The 18,746-nt window shown below is 40.2% G+C and overlaps 1 protein-coding gene across 3 annotated transcripts in view; it reads left to right on the top strand.

The window, feature by feature from the left end:
* The first annotated feature begins 3,428 nt into the window (after positions 1-3,428).
* Positions 3,429-18,746, top strand: part of macf1b (microtubule actin crosslinking factor 1b) — a 40,458-nt gene continuing 25,140 nt past the window's right edge. The window contains exons 1-19 of one of the 3 annotated variants that reach the window (XM_082150228.1): positions 3,429-4,211; positions 9,003-9,625; positions 9,802-9,858; positions 9,945-10,115; positions 10,831-10,997; positions 11,530-11,689; positions 11,778-11,862; positions 11,974-12,215; positions 12,453-12,572; positions 14,124-14,231; positions 14,352-14,570; positions 14,887-15,090; positions 15,400-15,631; positions 15,754-15,980; positions 16,239-16,361; positions 16,462-16,563; positions 17,022-17,123; positions 17,232-17,396; positions 17,474-17,629. In XM_082150228.1, coding sequence (XP_082006354.1) covers positions 9,062-9,625; positions 9,802-9,858; positions 9,945-10,115; positions 10,831-10,997; positions 11,530-11,689; positions 11,778-11,862; positions 11,974-12,215; positions 12,453-12,572; positions 14,124-14,231; positions 14,352-14,570; positions 14,887-15,090; positions 15,400-15,631; positions 15,754-15,980; positions 16,239-16,361; positions 16,462-16,563; positions 17,022-17,123; positions 17,232-17,396; positions 17,474-17,629 — 3,204 coding nt within the window. In that variant the 5' untranslated portion in view covers positions 3,429-4,211; positions 9,003-9,061. Of the gene's footprint in view, positions 4,212-6,275; positions 9,626-9,801; positions 9,859-9,944; positions 10,116-10,830; positions 10,998-11,529; positions 11,690-11,777; positions 11,863-11,973; positions 12,216-12,452; positions 12,573-14,123; positions 14,232-14,351; positions 14,571-14,886; positions 15,091-15,399; positions 15,632-15,753; positions 15,981-16,238; positions 16,362-16,461; positions 16,564-17,021; positions 17,124-17,231; positions 17,397-17,473; positions 17,630-18,746 lie in introns of those variants that run through there. The other 2 variants (XM_082150227.1, XM_082150226.1) reach the window with 2 other exon arrangements.

The following is an 18,746-nucleotide window of genomic DNA, read 5'->3' as shown; positions in this document are numbered from 1 at the left end:
AATAAATGTCAAACATTCTTTCTGTCACCTTCTTTTGTCACCCCTTGTTTTTAATCCCGTGATGGTTTAATTTTCAATATCCCAGCAAGGAAGCTCTTCACATTGAGCCGGTCATCATCAGTCTGTTTTTGGAAGTGAACGTTCTGATGACACATCACTGTGTTTGTGGAATGACACTTTGATTTTGCTGCCGAAAGGAGATCCTTCTGTAGTTTTCCATTGATCATCAGGCTCACGGACGGCCTCAAAAACAGGGTGTGATATGTCCGCTGAGGTGCTAATTATATACTGGAGGAGCCATTGTGTGTTATTTGATTTGAAAGCAGGAACGGTGGGGGAGGAGAACATGTCTGTTGGATTAATCCACTTTAAGGCTCTCTGGGTATTTACACACAGGGGACCTGTGATCAAATTTGGGCACATCTGCAACCCATTTGGCATTACGCTGATTCATCTGCTACTCTCTGAACATACAAGCCTCATTCATTTCACATGTGCAGCAGTCTGCCAGGCAGACAATAGATCTGAAGTGAATTATTACTCCTATCAGAGATTTTATATAGTCTTTACAGTCCATTGTGCACAATAGGCTATATACATCATAGCATGTGAACTGCAGAAGACTGACATTGCCATAGGAGTGAATAACTTAAATACAGTAAACTCCCTGACCAACCTTATCATATGATTCACACACTGGGTAAACGATATGGTCAATGAGAGGACAATTCGATTTTCCCTTTGAGTGATCAGGGAGCCTGGATCAGGTCTCAGATTGGGTATATAATGGCAGCAGTGCCAAGTTTTGACACAACGCTTGCATCACTCTCTCTTTGGTTCTTTCTCAGAATTACTACATTGGAATTATCTGTTCACATAGATCAATAATACATTCATGGATGGATGTATCAACACAATCTCATGGCAATTTGTAAGGCAGGGACACCTTCATGCTTACTTTATTCTTATTCTGTAGGCTATTACTTTATTCTTACTTTATTTCGTAACATAGTTCATTTGAATTTTCAGCATCATTACTGGAGTACTTCAGTGTAAAAAAAGATTTCAGGGCAGGATTGCACATTGCTACCCAATAATTTGCTACCCAAATCGAATCTAGAATTAAAATTCTTGCCATGTGAATTCACATACATCACAAAAAGAATTTTAGAATGGTCTGTTTAAGGACCATAACTCAGGACAGACATTGATGCCCTGTCTCTGTTTAAGAGCCTGGTCAGGTTAAACATCTTGACCTCATGGGATCACACCACTGAATTCCCTTTCCCAGGACAGTCAGGGTGACAGGCATTGTTGCTCCTCTTTTTCCCTCGTCTCCTCCTTTTGTCTGATTTATTTTCCTGGCTGTCTCAATAGGGGGATGGGCTGGGGTTAATAATTTAAGTGCTGTGGTTAGTGTAGTGGCCGTGTCATCCCCTCTTCTGCAGGTCCCCTCTGAATTAGACGGACTCATTCATCATCATAAAGTGGATGTGTGCACTCTGCCGCTCTTCTGCGAGCTTTCATCTTTATTTCTCACTCTTCCCCACTCCACTTCCCTGTTCTGTGGACACTGCCTCCCGCTTCAGTCTGGTGGGAGTGGTTCTTCTGCTACGTGGGTGGGGTCCACTCTGATGACCCACACCGTACCGTCGCCCCAGCTCTTTATTCTCAAGGTCAAGCATTCTCAAAGACCCACATTCTTACACTGTATTCTGTGATCATTTTCTGTTTTCTGTTTTCTGTTTTCTCTGGTCATGTTCATATGTAAATTGTGTGAGCTTATTAGATTGAAAGATCTGAAAAGCCCATAAATTTACCCGGCCATAGACCCTCCCCTCGAAGAAATTAGGACAGAAGTGTTTGAAAGTGGACAAAAGAGACGGATTAAAACACCAGGTGTAAACGGGTATGTGTCTCAGTCATCTACCATGTGATGCAATCGACCAAAACACATCTTAATACCAGGTGTAAACAGGAGGAACTCTGCTCAGTGCTATAATACCTAGCTATAATTGCTAGATTAGCAATCCAATTCCTTTCACTGTCTAGCATTACCCATATTTTTATCAATGGTGTAGAAAAACATTGTAAGTTTGTTTGTGTGTGTATGTTTGGCTATAATTGTGAGGCCCAAATGTCCTCACTTATATGGTGAAATATTATGACAACCAACTAGTAAGGACATTTTACTTTTCCTGATCTGATAAATCCTACATTATGGGGAAAAATGTCCCCTCAAAGATGGCAATATCCAAAATCCTTTTCTTTTGGGGACATTTTTGGTTCCCATGTGGAAAACAGCTTATAAATCGCTAACTAATGTTTTTTGAAAATGTAAAAATGCAGAAAGTTTTCTGTGATAGATAGGTTTAGGGGTAAGGTTAGTGTACGGGGATATAATGTACAGTTTGGACAGTATAAAAATAAATATCTCTATGGAAAGTCCCCACAAAACATGCACGTGCGTGCGTGCGTGCGTGCGTGCGTGTGTGTGTGTGTGTGTCTGTGTGTCTAAAAATACTGCATGAAAGCTGGGCTTCTTATATTGTATTTGATTAAAATGCTACTGGATTTGGCATTTTGTATCTATTGCAATGACATCATGCATTTTGAAGTGTGGTTTAAGTGTCCAAATATGTTTCGAGGGCACAGTATGTAAATTGACAGTGGCATCACAAGGACTTCATTTTCTCTCCCATATGTTAGTTTCCTGTTCTATTGAGCAATTGAGTGTTTTTTGTGTGAGATGAAGGATAAGGCCAAGTAAGAGCGCAGGTGTTGGGTAGAGTCTTTTTGTGTGGCAAAAGAATGAGAGAACTGTGTGTTTGTTATACACCTGAGTCTCTCCCCCCTCCCCTGTCCTCATTGCACCTGCTATACACACCTGTCCTCACTCTCCCTCTCTTCCCCCATGGGAACCAATCAGAAGGATTATTTGAGATTTGACACCTAGACATAGTGGTGATAGGAGCTTCTGTTCTCAAGCAGCAATGGAGCAGAAAGTGGAGATTCAGCATCACGTAACTCCCATGAAACTCTGACGACTCCTCCACTCTATTGCTTTCTCTGCTGTTCTCTGTTTGTTTGGCAATTTCAGGACTGAAAGTGACTTGAAAAGTAATCAGAGGTGTCTTACAGTAATTAGTCGTCTTTGTAGCTGTGGCGGGGGCTTTGAATAGTCATGGGGGTTTTGTGTGCGGGATGGTTGGCTCCTTTTGTAGCCCGCCTCGGTTTGCCCTGCACTTGCTGCGGAGAGGGAGGGAAGAACGAGAGCGAGGGGCTGGAGGCAGCTGTCACTTAACATGTGAATGTTCGGGAGCAGCCTGGGGGTCTTTAGAAAGCTTTTTTATCCACCTCGTTTTCATTAGAAGCGGAGTTTGTGAGCCAAAAGAGGAGCTGGGGGAGGGGCTAGTGCTGGGAGGGAAAGAGGGAGGTGAAGGGACTGCTCCTCTTTCTAAATGTCTGGCACAAGAGTTCACACAACAGGCTGCCGACTTACGGACCTGCCTTAACTCTACCAAAATCACCAGATGGGGAATATGTAGGATTCTTGACCTGGAAACACAGGATTTAAGGAACTTTTTTTAACCGCTGAATGTCCCATCATTTGGTTCACCAAGGAATTCCTCTATCGGAGTGTGTACAACAAAGGCAAGAGAGAGAGAATACCGCTGACGGGAGGGGGCAGCCGGAGGGAAAGAGGGACATTGTTTGCTTGTGGCTGTGGGCGACGGAAAAGCATGGGTCATCTTGCATAAAGTGTGTGTGTGTTTAAACCGGGATTTGTGAGTAAGTGAGGTCCTGTTTGAGCAAGTGAATGTGAAGGTTTCGCATGTTTATACGTCGCTCCCGCTGGAAAGGAAGGCCTCTCAAAGGATGCTGAGAGAAGACAGGTTTTTTGTTCTCCTGTTTGAATAATGACGGAGGAACTTGTGGAATTGTTCGGTTAGCCGTTTGTCCTACTCTATGAACAGGGGTAAGTATGCACCACCGAGACCCCAACCGCCACAACCGCCACCGCTTTCAGCTCATGGTGGGCTCATTCAAACTTTCTCACTGAAACCGCCAGCTGCTTTTGGATGCAGGGAGACAGTGATGCTATGCACTGAAGGGGATTTTGGCACAAATGTGGTATGGATAGAAACAGCTTGCAAGGATTTGGGTGTAATTAGTTCATTTGCTGCTTTTGTGACTGCTGCTACTGTACTGTAAGTATCTTTTTTTTTTTTTTCATATTATATATTCATTGGCAATTACCAAAACCCTCTACTAAAGTTAAATAAAAAATATAATTTGTTATTCATCCCTTTTGTAGTATAAACTTTTAAATTCTATATCAACATGTTGGCTAAAGTATAAAATCAATCGCTAGCACTTTATTTTACAGTCCTGTTCCCCATGTACATACTATGTACTTATTATAGTAATCGCAATAACTGGGTAATAACTAAGTACTAACCCTGAACCTAACCTTAACCCATGTAGTTTATTTATATTATTATTTATATTAACGAGTACTTTCTTAGGTACGTACACTGTAATTAAACGTAAGTGCACATACTGTAAAATAAAATACAACCAATCAATTGGACTAAAAACAGTTTACACATATTTTGCATTTATGCATTGACTTTGTATTTATGAATTATCATCAAACACTCTTATCTTTCTAGTGGGTTACCACACTGCTCTCCTCGTTAATTAGAGAGACCACTATAATGATTACCGCTCAAACTCACCTAGACAGAGAGCAGTAATTTATGATTATTAGGAAACACATAAGTACACTTCAAGAGAGCCAACACTCTCACTGCTTTGGATACGAGTTAATCCACCAGCAGAAGGACACCAGTATACACCGTCTGTCTGCCATATTGAGGTCAGATTAGGAAAGGGTATTGTCAGGGTGCTCTGACAGCACCCACACCCACTGGTTTAATAGGTAAAGTGGAGCATTTCTGCCCCCTTTATTTATTTAGCATATCATTAGTTAGAATATGACAGAAGAATCTTTCAGTTTGAGCTCAGACTTAATTAATCTTGCTTTATGGATTGTTGATACACAAAGCTGTCCATCACAGGGGTTAATATAACTCACTGGGAGGCCAGTCACAGACTGGCCTCATAAATCAATATCAAGAGGCTACACGGGGTGGTCTGAAATCAGACTACATCAGAGTTAGGCTAAGTGGAAGGTTGGTTCAGATAAGCCTTGATAAACATGCAAAGGGGAATCAATCGGTATCATTTATCACAAGCTTTAGAAAATGACTTTCATTCACTCAGTGATGTTAGTGTGCTGCTATAACAAAGTTTAACCAGCAAGACTTCCATGGTCAAACAGCATCATTACAAAAACCTTGCTGGCCTTTTAAGCAAACAAGGAATTGCCTCATTAAATGTAAAATATGGCATCACCTCTATTGAGATGTTCAGTGCTGAGGTGTAGAATGTTGTGTCACCTCCAACTCCATTGAAACGGCCATCACAGGTGTTAGACACCATGCCATAATGCTTGTAAATCTTTATATTCAAATGGCTGCGGTGTCACTGCTCTTACATCAATGACTATTTCTACTTTCCCTCCCATCCTCCTTGTGTAAACCACCAAGGCTAGGCATGAGATGGATGGAATGAGTTAATTTAATTAAAGTTAATTTGAAGAAGAGCATTTATCAATGTTGATATTGTTACAACTGCATATAGATTTTATGGCTTTATGTGCTCATGAATGAAGAAAAATGGGTAACACTGGGTACTGTTCCGTCATTAATTAATAACTACACTGGAACAAATGAGTAACGCAAAATAAACATTCTCATAACTACTATTAACTAATAGGAAACTTTGATTAACGAATTAGTAAGTAATAGTGCTCAGCTGAAGGAGGTAGTTCACTATTAACTAATCAGTAATTTTTTTATACCTTCCAGAGAACTACTAAGAACTACTATACAGGTTCAGAATTAATGGGAATAATGCATAATATACAGTTATTTTAATGTGAAGATCATGATAACCTACTAGTAACACCTCAAGTATTACCAAATCCTCCAGACAGATTTTTTATTTTTTATTTGGATCAGTATTCTAAAGTCAAAAACATTATAACTCTCTAGTAATGACTGAAGTCATTGTAAGCTTTTGAGGTTTTTGTAAGGTTTTGGATAGTAATGACTAAATTTTTACTACGTCCTTCTAAAGGAACTACTAATTATTGGATCAGTATTCTAAAGTGAAGATCATTGAAAACCTCTAGTAATGACTCAAGTGTTACCTAAAACCTTACAAAAACATTTAATGTTTGCAATGACTTCAGTCATTATTAGGTAGTTATCATGCTTTCACTTTAGAATACTGTTCTAAATAATTTCTAATTCCTTTACAAGGATGTAACGCTTGATTCATTACTAATGGGTTACTATGATCTTCACATTAGAATTAATGGTCACACTTTAGATAAGGGTCCATTTCTCACTATTAACTAACTATTTACTATGACTTTTGCCTCAATAAACTCATAATTACTGCTTATTAACAGTAAATAAGGTAGTTGTAGTATGTAGGTATTGGGTGGATTAAGGGATGTAAAATATGGTCCTGCAGAATAAGTCATTAGTACGTGCTTTATAAGTACTAATAAACAGCCAATATCCTAGTAATATGTATACTAATAAGCAACTAGTTTATAGTGAGAATTGGACCCTAAACTAAAGGGTTACCAAATGAATTCTACATTAAGCATTAGTCATGTTAATTATGAACCTGTATATAGTTGTTATAAGTAGTCCTCTTGGAGGTATGACAAAATAGTGGTTACTGATTAGCTAGTGACAGTGAACTACTGCATTCAACTGAGTGCTATCAATTACTAATTCGTTAATCAGAGTTTCTTGTTAGTTAATAGTAATATCTTAATTGTTTCACTCAATCAGTTTTTACTCCCAACATTTTTATTGGTATTTAACAAGAAAAAACATAACTGTACATTCATTGAATCGAAAAATTACAGATTGTCTCAAATGAAATCCCTCCCCCCATCCAAATTAACATAAACTCAGTTACTCACACGCTACGTTCAAGGTAGGGGAAGAAGTAAAGAAAAAGAAAAGCTCAATCAATTTTTATTCTATGTCCAGTGCATCAGACTCATCATTACAGTATTTCCTGTCACGTGTTAGCAATGTCAATTCACACATTATACAAGTTAATCCACCCTGCTAGAATGTGGGCTGATACTAAGTCTTCTGCTCCAGTGATCTAGAAACACTGAGTCTGTCTGGTGTCTGGAGCCAGTTCCCTCAGCACCCGTCATTAGCATGCAGTGAACCACAATGACCTGGACTGACCCAGATCACCTGTGCCAATTAACATACACTCTTATCTGCATTCAGTAGAGCTCTGTATTACCTACGCAAACAAAACTGCCCGGCATATTGTGCCTGGAATGTCCAGCTAAAAGGTCAAAATGTCATTGCATTCTTTATTTGTTTTAAATGAACAAAATGTAAATAATGAGCAAGTACATCATAAATAAATAAAAACATATCTGTAAATAAAGGAAAGAGGGTCAAACTACTACTATATGCTGTGTAAGTAGCTTGAAGCCACAACATTTGAACCTAAAACTGAAAAGAATTTGTAAGCAAAAAAGAAAGCGACAGTGCCGTATAAATCATGAATCAACACATTTTGCATACCATCACATTTGCTGTGCATTGATTAGTTAAAAAAAATAAAAAAATAAAATAAAACAATGTTAATGCTTTTAACAATTCCAATCTCTAAACCAGTTACTAATTTGGTATATTTGCCAATAAAATTCTTGTCAAGTTATAGTTTCCACCATTGCCTGAAATTAATAGCAATCATTATGTCTAATGTCAGCAATGCCAAACTTTAACGTTGTTTTAAACCAACTGATTTCAACAAATCAAAACAACAATGGCATTTAAGTTACTTTCCTGCTAATAAGACATATTTTCCACATATCCTTCTTTGATTATTGGGGGAGTTTAGATGTTGTTAGTGGCATTTATTCTGACAAGGTGATTTTTGTAACCATGGGCACAGTGGTGCACCTCAAACCATCAGATGCATCTGCACAGAATAGCAGAGCCGAAAGCACAACTCAAGCAATGACCAAAACACTGTTCCCCACAAGTAACTTGCAGTTAGAGGGCCAAAAGTTACATAGTAAAGCTTTAAAAAAGTATGAATTTGTTATGTATAAAACTTAGAACACGGTTTGAATCATTTAGTTTTGATGTTTGTTCGCTTTTTTCCTGAGAAAGAGACCATAGTAATTATATAGTCTCCTATTGTTTCAATATCTTCTCAATCAAATAGTGTTGATAGTATCGTATAGTATCTGTGCAGAGTAGACTGGTTGTGTCTACGTGTTCATCCCTGTCCTGATACTCAGGCTTGTGGTCTGTGTCTCCCAGTAAACCATGAACACGTGCACTAAAAAAACACTGTTCATTCTTTTGTGGCAATGAAATGAAGCAGCATTTCCATGCCTGTCATATTTGATCAGGAGCTAAATAGTTTCCCAGGGCCATCCCGGGGACAGTCTTGGCAGAGAACAGTGGCTGTGTCTGCCAGGAGGAACCGTGGGTATCCTGGAGGAGACTGCCCTCATAAACAGGCTTGTCACTTGCATTTGTATGGCTAGTACTAGCAATTCTGTGTTCATGTTGTAGTTCTCCAGCAGTAATCTGGCCCCTCTTGATCAGGACAGAGTCTCAGTCAAGTGTTACCCTTTCTGCCGTATAAATAATGATGGTGGTGTTTGTTGGCGTGAAAGTGGTAAAAGACTCTCCTTTGTAGGACTAAAAGGAATCTAATTGAGATTTTAACTCAGTGGTCTTCGTCAGACCTGGATGAACCTGCAGTAGGAAACTGGAAACTAATACCATTTCCTTAAAGGGGTAGAAGTGTTTTTACTGTTTAAGAAGAGTATCTTCTCACTTTGACCTTCCTTGTGTTGTAGGTAGTTTAGGCGACGGCTGTATGTATGGCAAAGGGACCCGATTAACCTTTGGGTTGAAGAATCATGGGTAACCTCATTAGCAGACCTAGCTGTTTGGGACAAAAGTCCAAACATGTTAAGTCAGATGAGAGCGTCTTGAAAGAGTGCTACCAGCAACGGAGAGAATGGCCGCTCCCAGAGCCTCCTAGAGAAGAGAAAAGGAAAGAGGATGTGGAAGATGTTCTTCGACAAACTCCAACACCGGACAAGCAGAGGAGTTCCCCAGCCCCTACTGTCACCACTACCAGCACTCTGGACAATGCTTGGAGAAGCACCCCATCCCCAGTTAAAACACCACGAAATGGGTCTTTGCCCAGAAGGTCTAACGTTCCCGAGTACAGAAGATCCCCCCTTAGTCAATATGGATCCATGGACAGAAGAGCCAGCCTGCAGAGAAGGGATTCTGGAAGTCCCTGGTCCTGGAAACCTCTGAACACTCGAGAGGTTACCGAAGTCACAGAGGTGACAGAGACTATTGTGACAGAGATTGTGGAGGTGACAGAGTATCCTCCTGGGGGGAAAGGAGGTGACCCTATTGTCACCAGAACTGTTAGAGTCCTTACTGGAGCTGCTGAGGAACTTGCAGAGGTTATTCAATTTATAATAATGATTTTAAACAAAAACAAACTACGGTTCTTCATCGAGTTTTTCTTTTCTTTTTTACCATCATTTACCATTTTCATTTAACTGATTTTGGAGTCAGTGTATCAACTGTGTTCACCAGTTGTTAATTTTCCAATCAATTAAATTGTTGTGATTCACAGCTGCAGAGTGATGGTCAGTCAAGCTCAGACCAGGAATCAAGTGTAAATCAATGGAAGGTACAGTTCAATGACCTTTTCTTAAATTGTACTTTCTTTATGAATTTTTGTAAAATTTTTAGCATATTGTTTTGTCTTATGTTAAGGATGGCAGAAGTGCTTTGGCTCTGAACGAAGAGTTCAGGGATCCGTTGACATTCCAGCAAAATCTGGAAACACTGATGACTTGGGTCTGTGATATTGAGGAGTTGACAGCCAATCAAAAACCACCATCCTCAGAGTTCAAGGTAGTGAGAGCCCAACTGCAAGAACAGAAGGTATGTTAAAAAATCAGTTACTGCTATATAAACAAACATGCAAACAATAAATACATAAATATGTATACAAATGAATAGTAAAAATAGATTGACCTATTTTAAAAGTCTTGTCATGAAATTCCACATCCTTGAGTTGAGAAGCCGAAGTTCATGCTTATAATGAGCCTCTAACTGCCTTTGTGTATATTATAGGAAAGGGAGGGAAAAACAAGTCATTCACCTCATAATTTGAAATAGCCATCTTTGTTAGCTTAGTGAGTGGGGTGAAACATACCCGAAAGTACACAATGCTCCTCTGATACATGATACAAAGCGTTTGGCTTAAGTGCCACAAAAAGAGAACAAGGTGCATTATAAAACTTGTAGATTTTCAGAAGTAGCAATACCTCTGTAAGCACAATGTGTGTTTGCTTCCTCATACAAAGCGTCTTCAAAAACAAAATAATGATTTTGAGACGGAAATGTTCTACAACATTGTGTTAGGAAGTTAATTCTGCAAGTTTCTTCAATAGTCTTCAATAAGCCTTCTACAAAGATCAACACATTAAAGCAAGCCACTTAAAAAGTCCAAAATTGTACGTGTCCAAAATTGCCAAAGGGTGTACAATTTCCAGTGCTAAGGTACTCTGGGACCAGGATTGAGAACCACTTGCTTGCAAGCCCTTGGCTTTGAAGGAAACATATTATTTTTCCAAAAACATTTCTTGTCCTGCAGCTCTTACAGCGTCTCCTAGAGGACAGAAGACCCAGTATGGAGACCATGATGCAGGAGGGTCCACACCTGGCAGAAGGGCTACAGGGAAATGACAGTGAAACGACCAAAGTGCAGCTCTCACAGCTCAAACTCAAGTGGGAGACTCTACTTGAAGGTGCAAACAGCAGGTCAGTCTGGTCCACACTGCAGCTTACTTTGGTCCAGAACTACCCACTTAGATGGGTCTGCCTGATTGACATATAAAACAACCAACCAGAACATCTTTAACATTATGCTTTGGGTGGGTAAATCTGAAACCCTTAATATCCCTGGCAGCAGAGATAATACACAGGTATACTCATATATTGCTTGAGACTTATCGATTTACCATTATAAATATTCTCAATGCAAATTTACACTTCCAAAATTATGTTTTATTGACAAAATTCTGGAAGAACACGTTCAGATACCTCTGTCCTATGACAGTTTTCGAGCATCACTCCACTACCCCAACTCCTCACTCTCGATTGTTCCTATCCCATTCAGGGATATGGGGGGAGAACTCTGGGTTCGGGCCAAATTCCGAACTTGGAGCCCTCCTCTCGGACAGCACACCAAATATGCATACTCTTTACTCTATCTGATTAGATGTTAGTGTGAACTCAATAAATAATACTGCCACATATAGAAAGCAGTGAAGGAATACAAGTTTTTTGACAGACACAGGATTCTGGAGGTCATTCTTCCAAGGGCTCAGCTATTCCAGGAGAGGACAGACAGACTTCAGCAATGGCTCATATCTGTGGATCAGGACTTAGCCGAGCTCCGCTCTGCCGAGAGAGGGATGCTCCATCTGCAAGAAGCCACAGGACAGGCCAAGGTTAGCAAAACATTGCAAAATTTCATTAATAAATGTACTTGCACAATGGCAATGTGGAAAGAAATAACATTTCTCTATCACCATTTAGTCAGTCATGGAAGAAATCAAATCTAAGAGTGTCGACCTGGGGAAACTTCAACAATGTGCTCATGAGCTCATGGAAACGATTTCAGGTGGGGTTTCCTCCATTTCTACTTTTATTTAATTGATTAAACTAAACTTCGTACAATACCCACAAGAACATTTTTCAAACATGTTTTGGTCCTTCACATGCTATTCTAAAGAGGAGGAAACCCAGCTGGTGCAGGAGCGGGTAGACAGTCTGCGTATCAGGTACTCAGTGATGAGTCTGGGTAGTGCTGATGTCCTGCAGAGGCTGGAGCAGGCTCTAGAGGCGTCTAGTCGATGTACCTCCAGTCAGGAAGACCTCCACCTGTGGCTGGGTCGTATTGAGAGAGAGCTGCTGGTTCCTGCTGCTCAGAGTCAGACTGGGGACGCAGTCTTGTGTTCTGCTGAGAGGCAGAAGGTAAGAGGCATATGGATAATTGCTTTGTCCATTATTTGGCCATGTCAAAATCTATTCACATACACAATATATTGTTCTGATGGACCGCTGTGGCCAGTGCAGTGCAGCATTGTGTGTAGTGGTCTAAAGTGTTTTAGGAAGTGGCTTCCTGAGCAAGGCATCTAAATTCAGGATGCTGAACTTTACTGTAAGTCACTTTGGATAAGAGCAGCTGCTAAATTAACCTGTTTTTCTTAGTTGGAACAGGCTGTTGAGAAAGAGTTGGGTTGGTTTCAAGACACCTCACTGGCACTGGAGGAGCTCAGAGTCATTCATCTTGACCCAGACATCATTGCATCCCATCTCAATGAGCAGAAAGTGAGTTTTAGCACATTTACAAAGATTTTTTCTGTGTGTATATATACAGTACTGTTAAAAATCACAGACGGACTCGATGATGGTGAGCAGGGGCGTTTCTAGGTTTTAAAAACACCAGGGGCTGAGCCCAAAACATCAGGGGCTGGGTAACAAGATAACATGATTCGATACAGAGAATAATGTATATTTTGGGCCTATATGCAGGGGGGCAGACTGGTTAAAAAATGCAGTCCTGGCACTGCAGCCACACCATGGCATACTACCACACAGACACACACATTAAAATGTGAGGTAGTTAGGGGGGTTGGGGGGCATGCTCCCCAGAGAAAATTTGGATTTCTCAGACCTACATATGTGCATTTTAAGGTGTTTGAACTTTGAAGGCCAACATTTTTTGATAACAATAGCTTTAAAAGCATGTCATTGGGCAGTAGCATAAATTATTTGTCAAGCAGATAACAGATTCTTAAACATGAGAATGAGGATAAATGTTGAAATTAATGATCCACACTATAAAATGGAAATGCAAAATGTTTCTGCTTATTGTTGACAATACACAACCACATATTCCAAACAGGAATGGCCTTAAATGAGAAATCTTTCAAGGATTATTTTGCATAGATGTAAACTTTTTAGCATTAAAGATTGGTTTCAGCAACTTGTTTCTTTCTTGAGTTAATCAATGTTTTTGGCACTATTAAATCAGTTCAATTAAATTTCAATTGTTCACTCATAAAGACAGTCACTTGTCACCATTACTGGCCTAATGATGCAAGTTGTGCAAACACAGACAAGCGGAGTGATAGAAACTGTGAAAAGGCTGATGCTGGTGAAATATTCGAACACATTCGAGGACCTTATATATAGGCTACATATCAGAGTTAAATAGGAATACATTGTAATAATGTTAATCAAGCAGACTAAATCACACGACTGCGCAGCAATATTTAAGCACATTATACAAAGGAAATAATACAGATCTAGACAAATTGGGTTGCTTATAGTTAAAAGAATGTCATGAACGATCATTTAGGCTAGATGTAGGCCTATTTTTCACATTTTTGGTCACAAAATATTTAGTCAGTTTTGATGACTTTGCAATATTGATAAAATATTAGAATATTAATAATGAAAATTGAGTAGGGCTACGCCAAAATGTGTATGTAGCCTACAAAGGAATACAAAAGCCCCGACATAGAGTTTTGACGCAGCTTTAATCTCCCTTTTGGTTATTTCAATAAGTTACTTATTCAATAAGTTAATTTTTTTTGAGATCCGGGGCTATACAAAAAACATCCGGGGCTTCATGTCTAACGACGCGCCTGATGGTGAGATCAGATCATCCTGGCTGTTGTCAGACTCCTTGTGCATACACAAATCTCACTGGATTATTACAATTAATGGCAAAAAGAATGTTTGGAAATGTAAACTGATATTTGGGGGGATATTAACATGCCTAAGACTTTTGCACAGTACTGTATCTATATATATACTGTTGTAAATGTTGTAAAGTTCTTCAAAATCAATCATATGATGTATGTTGTTCTGCAGATACTTGCTGTTGAGATTCTGCAGCATAAGTTTAACATTGAGAAAATGGTGAAGATATTGGAACTCCTGCAGACATACACTGAGGAAGGGGAGACACAGAGACTCCAGGTAAGATAATGTCCTGGAGATAATGTCACTTTTGAAATATTTCAACACAAGGACCTACTCAAGGACCAACAAAATACTACTCTGTGTTAACATCTATCTTCTCTTTTTTTGTCTCCAAAGTCATCCCTAGGCACTTTACAGGAGCAGTGTCAGGTTACCACTGCCACTAATTCCCACGTTGTGCTTCAACTGGAGCATGCTCAGTCGCTCTTGTCTCAGTTCTCAGAAGGCTATGCTGAGGTATTACCATGGTTACAAGAAACCAAAGCCCTTACTGACCAGTTTACCCTGAACACCATCAGCTACGAGGCTTTCCGAGAACAACAGGACCTCTTGCAGGTACTAAACAACCTGCATCTTTAGAGCTCCTTATTAACTAGTGTATTAACACACTATTTGAGTGTGTTACATGTGCTACAAGTACAACCCATTGGACTATTGGACTATTTCAGAAAATGTATAATTGTTGTGCAGTATGCAGTATTCTCTAAAGATTTGAATAGCTCATTTGTATTTAATAATCACACAGTTCATTGGAAAATGATTTAACTTTGTAATGTTATTCGACTTCATAAATAGTTATTCATTAAGTAGTTTCAGATAAAGCAATACAAAGACCAACATTTAGTCATGGTGCTCCATTACTTCCACACAGGGTATCAGAGAGTCCATAGCAGAGCATAAGCCACTGATAGCACGGCTGATCATGCTAGCCCAGCGTCTATCAGACCTGAATACAGCTCAGGGACAGGAGTTCTGCCAGAAAGCCAGAGACACTGAAGAACAGCATCTGTCCATCAGAGACAGGGTTCGAGAAGCTGCTGGAGTTCTGGAGGAGTCTCTACCCCGCTATACACAGGTGACATACCTGTACATGCAGACTTTTATGTTAGCTACATTTATGCATTTTGGCAGACACTTTTATCCAGAGTGACTTAGATTGCATTCAAGGTATACATTGTTTCATCGCTTGCTTACCCTGAGACTCATGACATTTCTAGTGCTGTGCCCAACTGTTTGAGCTACAGGAACGCCACCTTAAACAAATATAACCTGTTTTCCAGAAGGCATATGTTTCATGTTGCTATAGAGGTATAGAAAGACATTATTGCCACATTTAGCAATATAAATGTTAGCTCACTCCATACTCTCTGTATGCCCTTGTCAGCTGAATGAGAGGATGACTCTGATTGGAGAGAGACTGGAGCGTCTGTGTAGTCATCTGCAGGCCTCAATTGCTCTTCAAGGCCTTACCCCACGAATTCAGGAGCAGCTACAGGACAACAAGCACACACTGTCTGAGCTCTCCAAATTGGATCTTGACCTCAGCAGTGTGAGGACACAGGCTCAGGAGCTCCTGACCAACACAGGGGCTGTTGGGGACAGTTCCATTTGCGCAGGTACCTCATCTCCTTGTACAAACAGCATTGAAAGATACACATTATAAAGCATCTCATAAGCATATTGTTTTAAATGCACGGTCTTACTATGATAATCTTGGTCAATCTCCTTCTAATTCCAGCTATTCAAGAGCGGGTTTGCAGTCTAACAAGCCACTGGGAGGAGGCTCAAAGACAAGCTCAAGAGAAAGAAAAGTTGCTTCTCAACCTCCTTGATCTGGCAGTCAGGTTCTGGAATGACGTGAGTGACATGACAGCTGGACTGAATGATGCACAACAAGCTGTTCTGGACCTCAATTCCAGTCGATCAGATTCAGAAACCATCCGACAGAGCCTGGAGACCATGCAGGTAGGGTACAAATATGACACTGTAGTCAATGTTTCCCTGCTTAAACAGCTTGGACTTTGCTGGTTTGGTGCTGGTCCAGCTGGTGAAACAGAAAAGCTGAAAAAAGCTGGTTGACCAGTGTAATCTTGCTAGCAAGTACATATTATGCTGGGGACTAGCATCCAAAAGAGTATTTAAGGATGTTCCCTCATTGTCTCCTGAGTTTTGAAGAAACTCTTTGTCTCATGCCATCCATATTTTCTTATTCTGCCTTCTCAGACTCTCAGGGAAGACATTGATTCTCTACAAGGTGACCTGGACACACTAGGAATTCTGGGAATGGAACTCATGTCAGCCTGTGGTGACACAGACAAACCAGAGGTCACCAAATGCTTGGATGAGGTTTGTATTTGAAACTGAAATGAGACTAAACCCTATAGAATTGTTGTACATCATACAGTTAATTATTCAAATTTCACTACCCAGCAGTCTTTCTCCGCAGCTTTACGGCACATGGAACAATCTCAGTAAGATTTGGACAGGGTGCAACAGTAAGTTAGAAGAATGTTTACGAATGGCTCTCCATTATCAGGACAGCATGCAGGTGAGTTAGCCACAAGAAACAAGTCTAAATTCTTTTCAAGACGTCATAATGCATGCTGTACTTGCTGCTGACAACATTTAAACAATCACAAAGGATTGTCTGTTCATCCCTATTTCTATCTTGTCTCCTCCATTGGTGGTAGGTCTCTGTCTACAGTTGTAGTATTTCAGTATTCATGCCTCCATGTGGTTATAGTAATGAGTCTCTGACAGACTGGCCAATGTCCTGCCAATTAGATGCTCTTCTGAAAGAGACTAGCAATAGAGAATTTAGATTTAGATAGAAGTCAGTTTATTTCAGTACATTTTCTTGTTGGTTTTCTTGGATTTTCATGTTGACAGTGAAAGAACCTGACAAAATGTGCATTTAAAATATTCATATCTATTTTAGGGTGGGTAAAGAAAACTTTACAAAAGGGTTTTTAAAAACAGGTTTAAAAATAAGACCTTCTTTTGAAGGGGCTCTTTGAGTGGCTGAAGTCTGTGGAGTTAAAATCCACTGAGGAGTTCTCAGTGGGATCTGACCTGGGATCAGTTAAAGAGCAGCTATGTGACCTAAAGGTGAGACCAAACAAACAACCTACCTTCAGAAACTGAAAATTGTGTGAATGAAATGAATTATCAATTTCATTAGGGCTTTTGTGATGATGTCATCACCTCTCTTGTCAGGAATTTAAGCGGGAGCTATATCAGAAGAAGATTGAGATAGAGAGTCTAAACCATCGCTTTGTGTGTCGTCTTGCCCCGGGTACTGAGAGGCCTGGGTCCATCTCTCCACTGTGCGACTTCCGTCAGCGGTGGGACAACTTGGAGTCAGTGACTGTTAGCAGACAGGTAAGATCTTAGCTAAGTGAATACAATTATTGTTTCATCATAACGATACTTCAACGGAACAATGTGTTTTTGAGCAGCACCAGTTGGAGTGTGCACTGCTGGGCTTGGGTCAGTTCCAGAACACTCTTGATGAGTTGCACTCCTGGCTCTCCCACACGGCTGACCTCCTGCAGGCCTCTCAGCCAATCAGCATTGACCTGCAGACCTGTGAGATAGAGCTAGCCAAACACAAGGTACAAACACAAACTCTAATGGCGCTTTTCCATTACCAGTACCAGCTCAACTCGACTCGACTCGCCTCGTCTCAGCTCGGCTCGCTTTTCGCTCCGTTTTCCATTGCAGATAGTACCTCAACAATAGTACCTGGTCGTCATAGCGACGCCGCAGGAAACTGCCGTGACTTAATCTTTTACGCGAGACGCGCGAGACACACCCGCTACCTACACACACAGGACAATGGAGGAAATCGAGTGTATGCTGTTTTTGGATGTTTTTGTTTTTGTTTTTGCTGTTTTTTATTCAGGATACTCCGTCTGGCGCGTGCAATGATGACGCAGTGAATAGTGACGATTCTCTCTGACCAATCAGCAGTCTGCCTTGTTTTCACGTCATATTTTAGTATCGCCTCGGCTCGCTTAGAACCTCGCCGGAGGTGGTACGAAAAAAAGTACCTGGAAGCAGGTACAGGTACAACTTTTACACAGTGGAAAACCAAACAGAGCCGAGTCGAGTCGAGTCGAGGCGAGCCGAGGCGAGCTGGTACTGTGTAGTGGAAAAGCGCCATAAGTGTCAGCGGCATGTTTTATTGTTGAAGATGTGGAGTCCCCTCTTTTGCAGGGATTTCTGCTCATTTCAGAATGAAATAAGAATGTACTGCTTACTGTATGCTGCATAGTATCTACCGCATGGCTACTACTTTAAAAAAATACTGTGTGAAACAGTATATCGTACAGCATAGAGTAAAAATTGTAGAATGAAAATGTTATTTGTATTCACTGCTTAGTCACAGAGCTTGAAAAGGGTATAGCTCAGTTTCACATTATTATGATCATTATTATGATCATTATTGATCATTATCGTCAACTAGCCAGCACTCATCAATAAGAACTATCAGTGGATGCACACATTAAATAAGCATGATCTGCAAATATGCAAATGTTTAATTTTATTGACAAACTGCCGTACACTATCAAATAATTAAACTTTCAACCTCAAGTTGCTGATATTTCAAGTGTGTGTGCAATCAAGTGAAAACAGCAACAAAATATACAAGTATTTTTTAAAAAGCCTGCGTAAATGTGAGGTGACAATGTGCAACAAATAAAATGTACAAAGTACAATAAAAACTAA

This window comes from Leuciscus leuciscus, assembly GCF_965113295.1.
Source record: "Leuciscus leuciscus genome assembly, chromosome: 20".
Taxonomy (NCBI): domain Eukaryota; kingdom Metazoa; phylum Chordata; class Actinopteri; order Cypriniformes; family Leuciscidae; genus Leuciscus; species Leuciscus leuciscus.
This window is presented reverse-complemented; position numbering and strand designations above follow the sequence as displayed.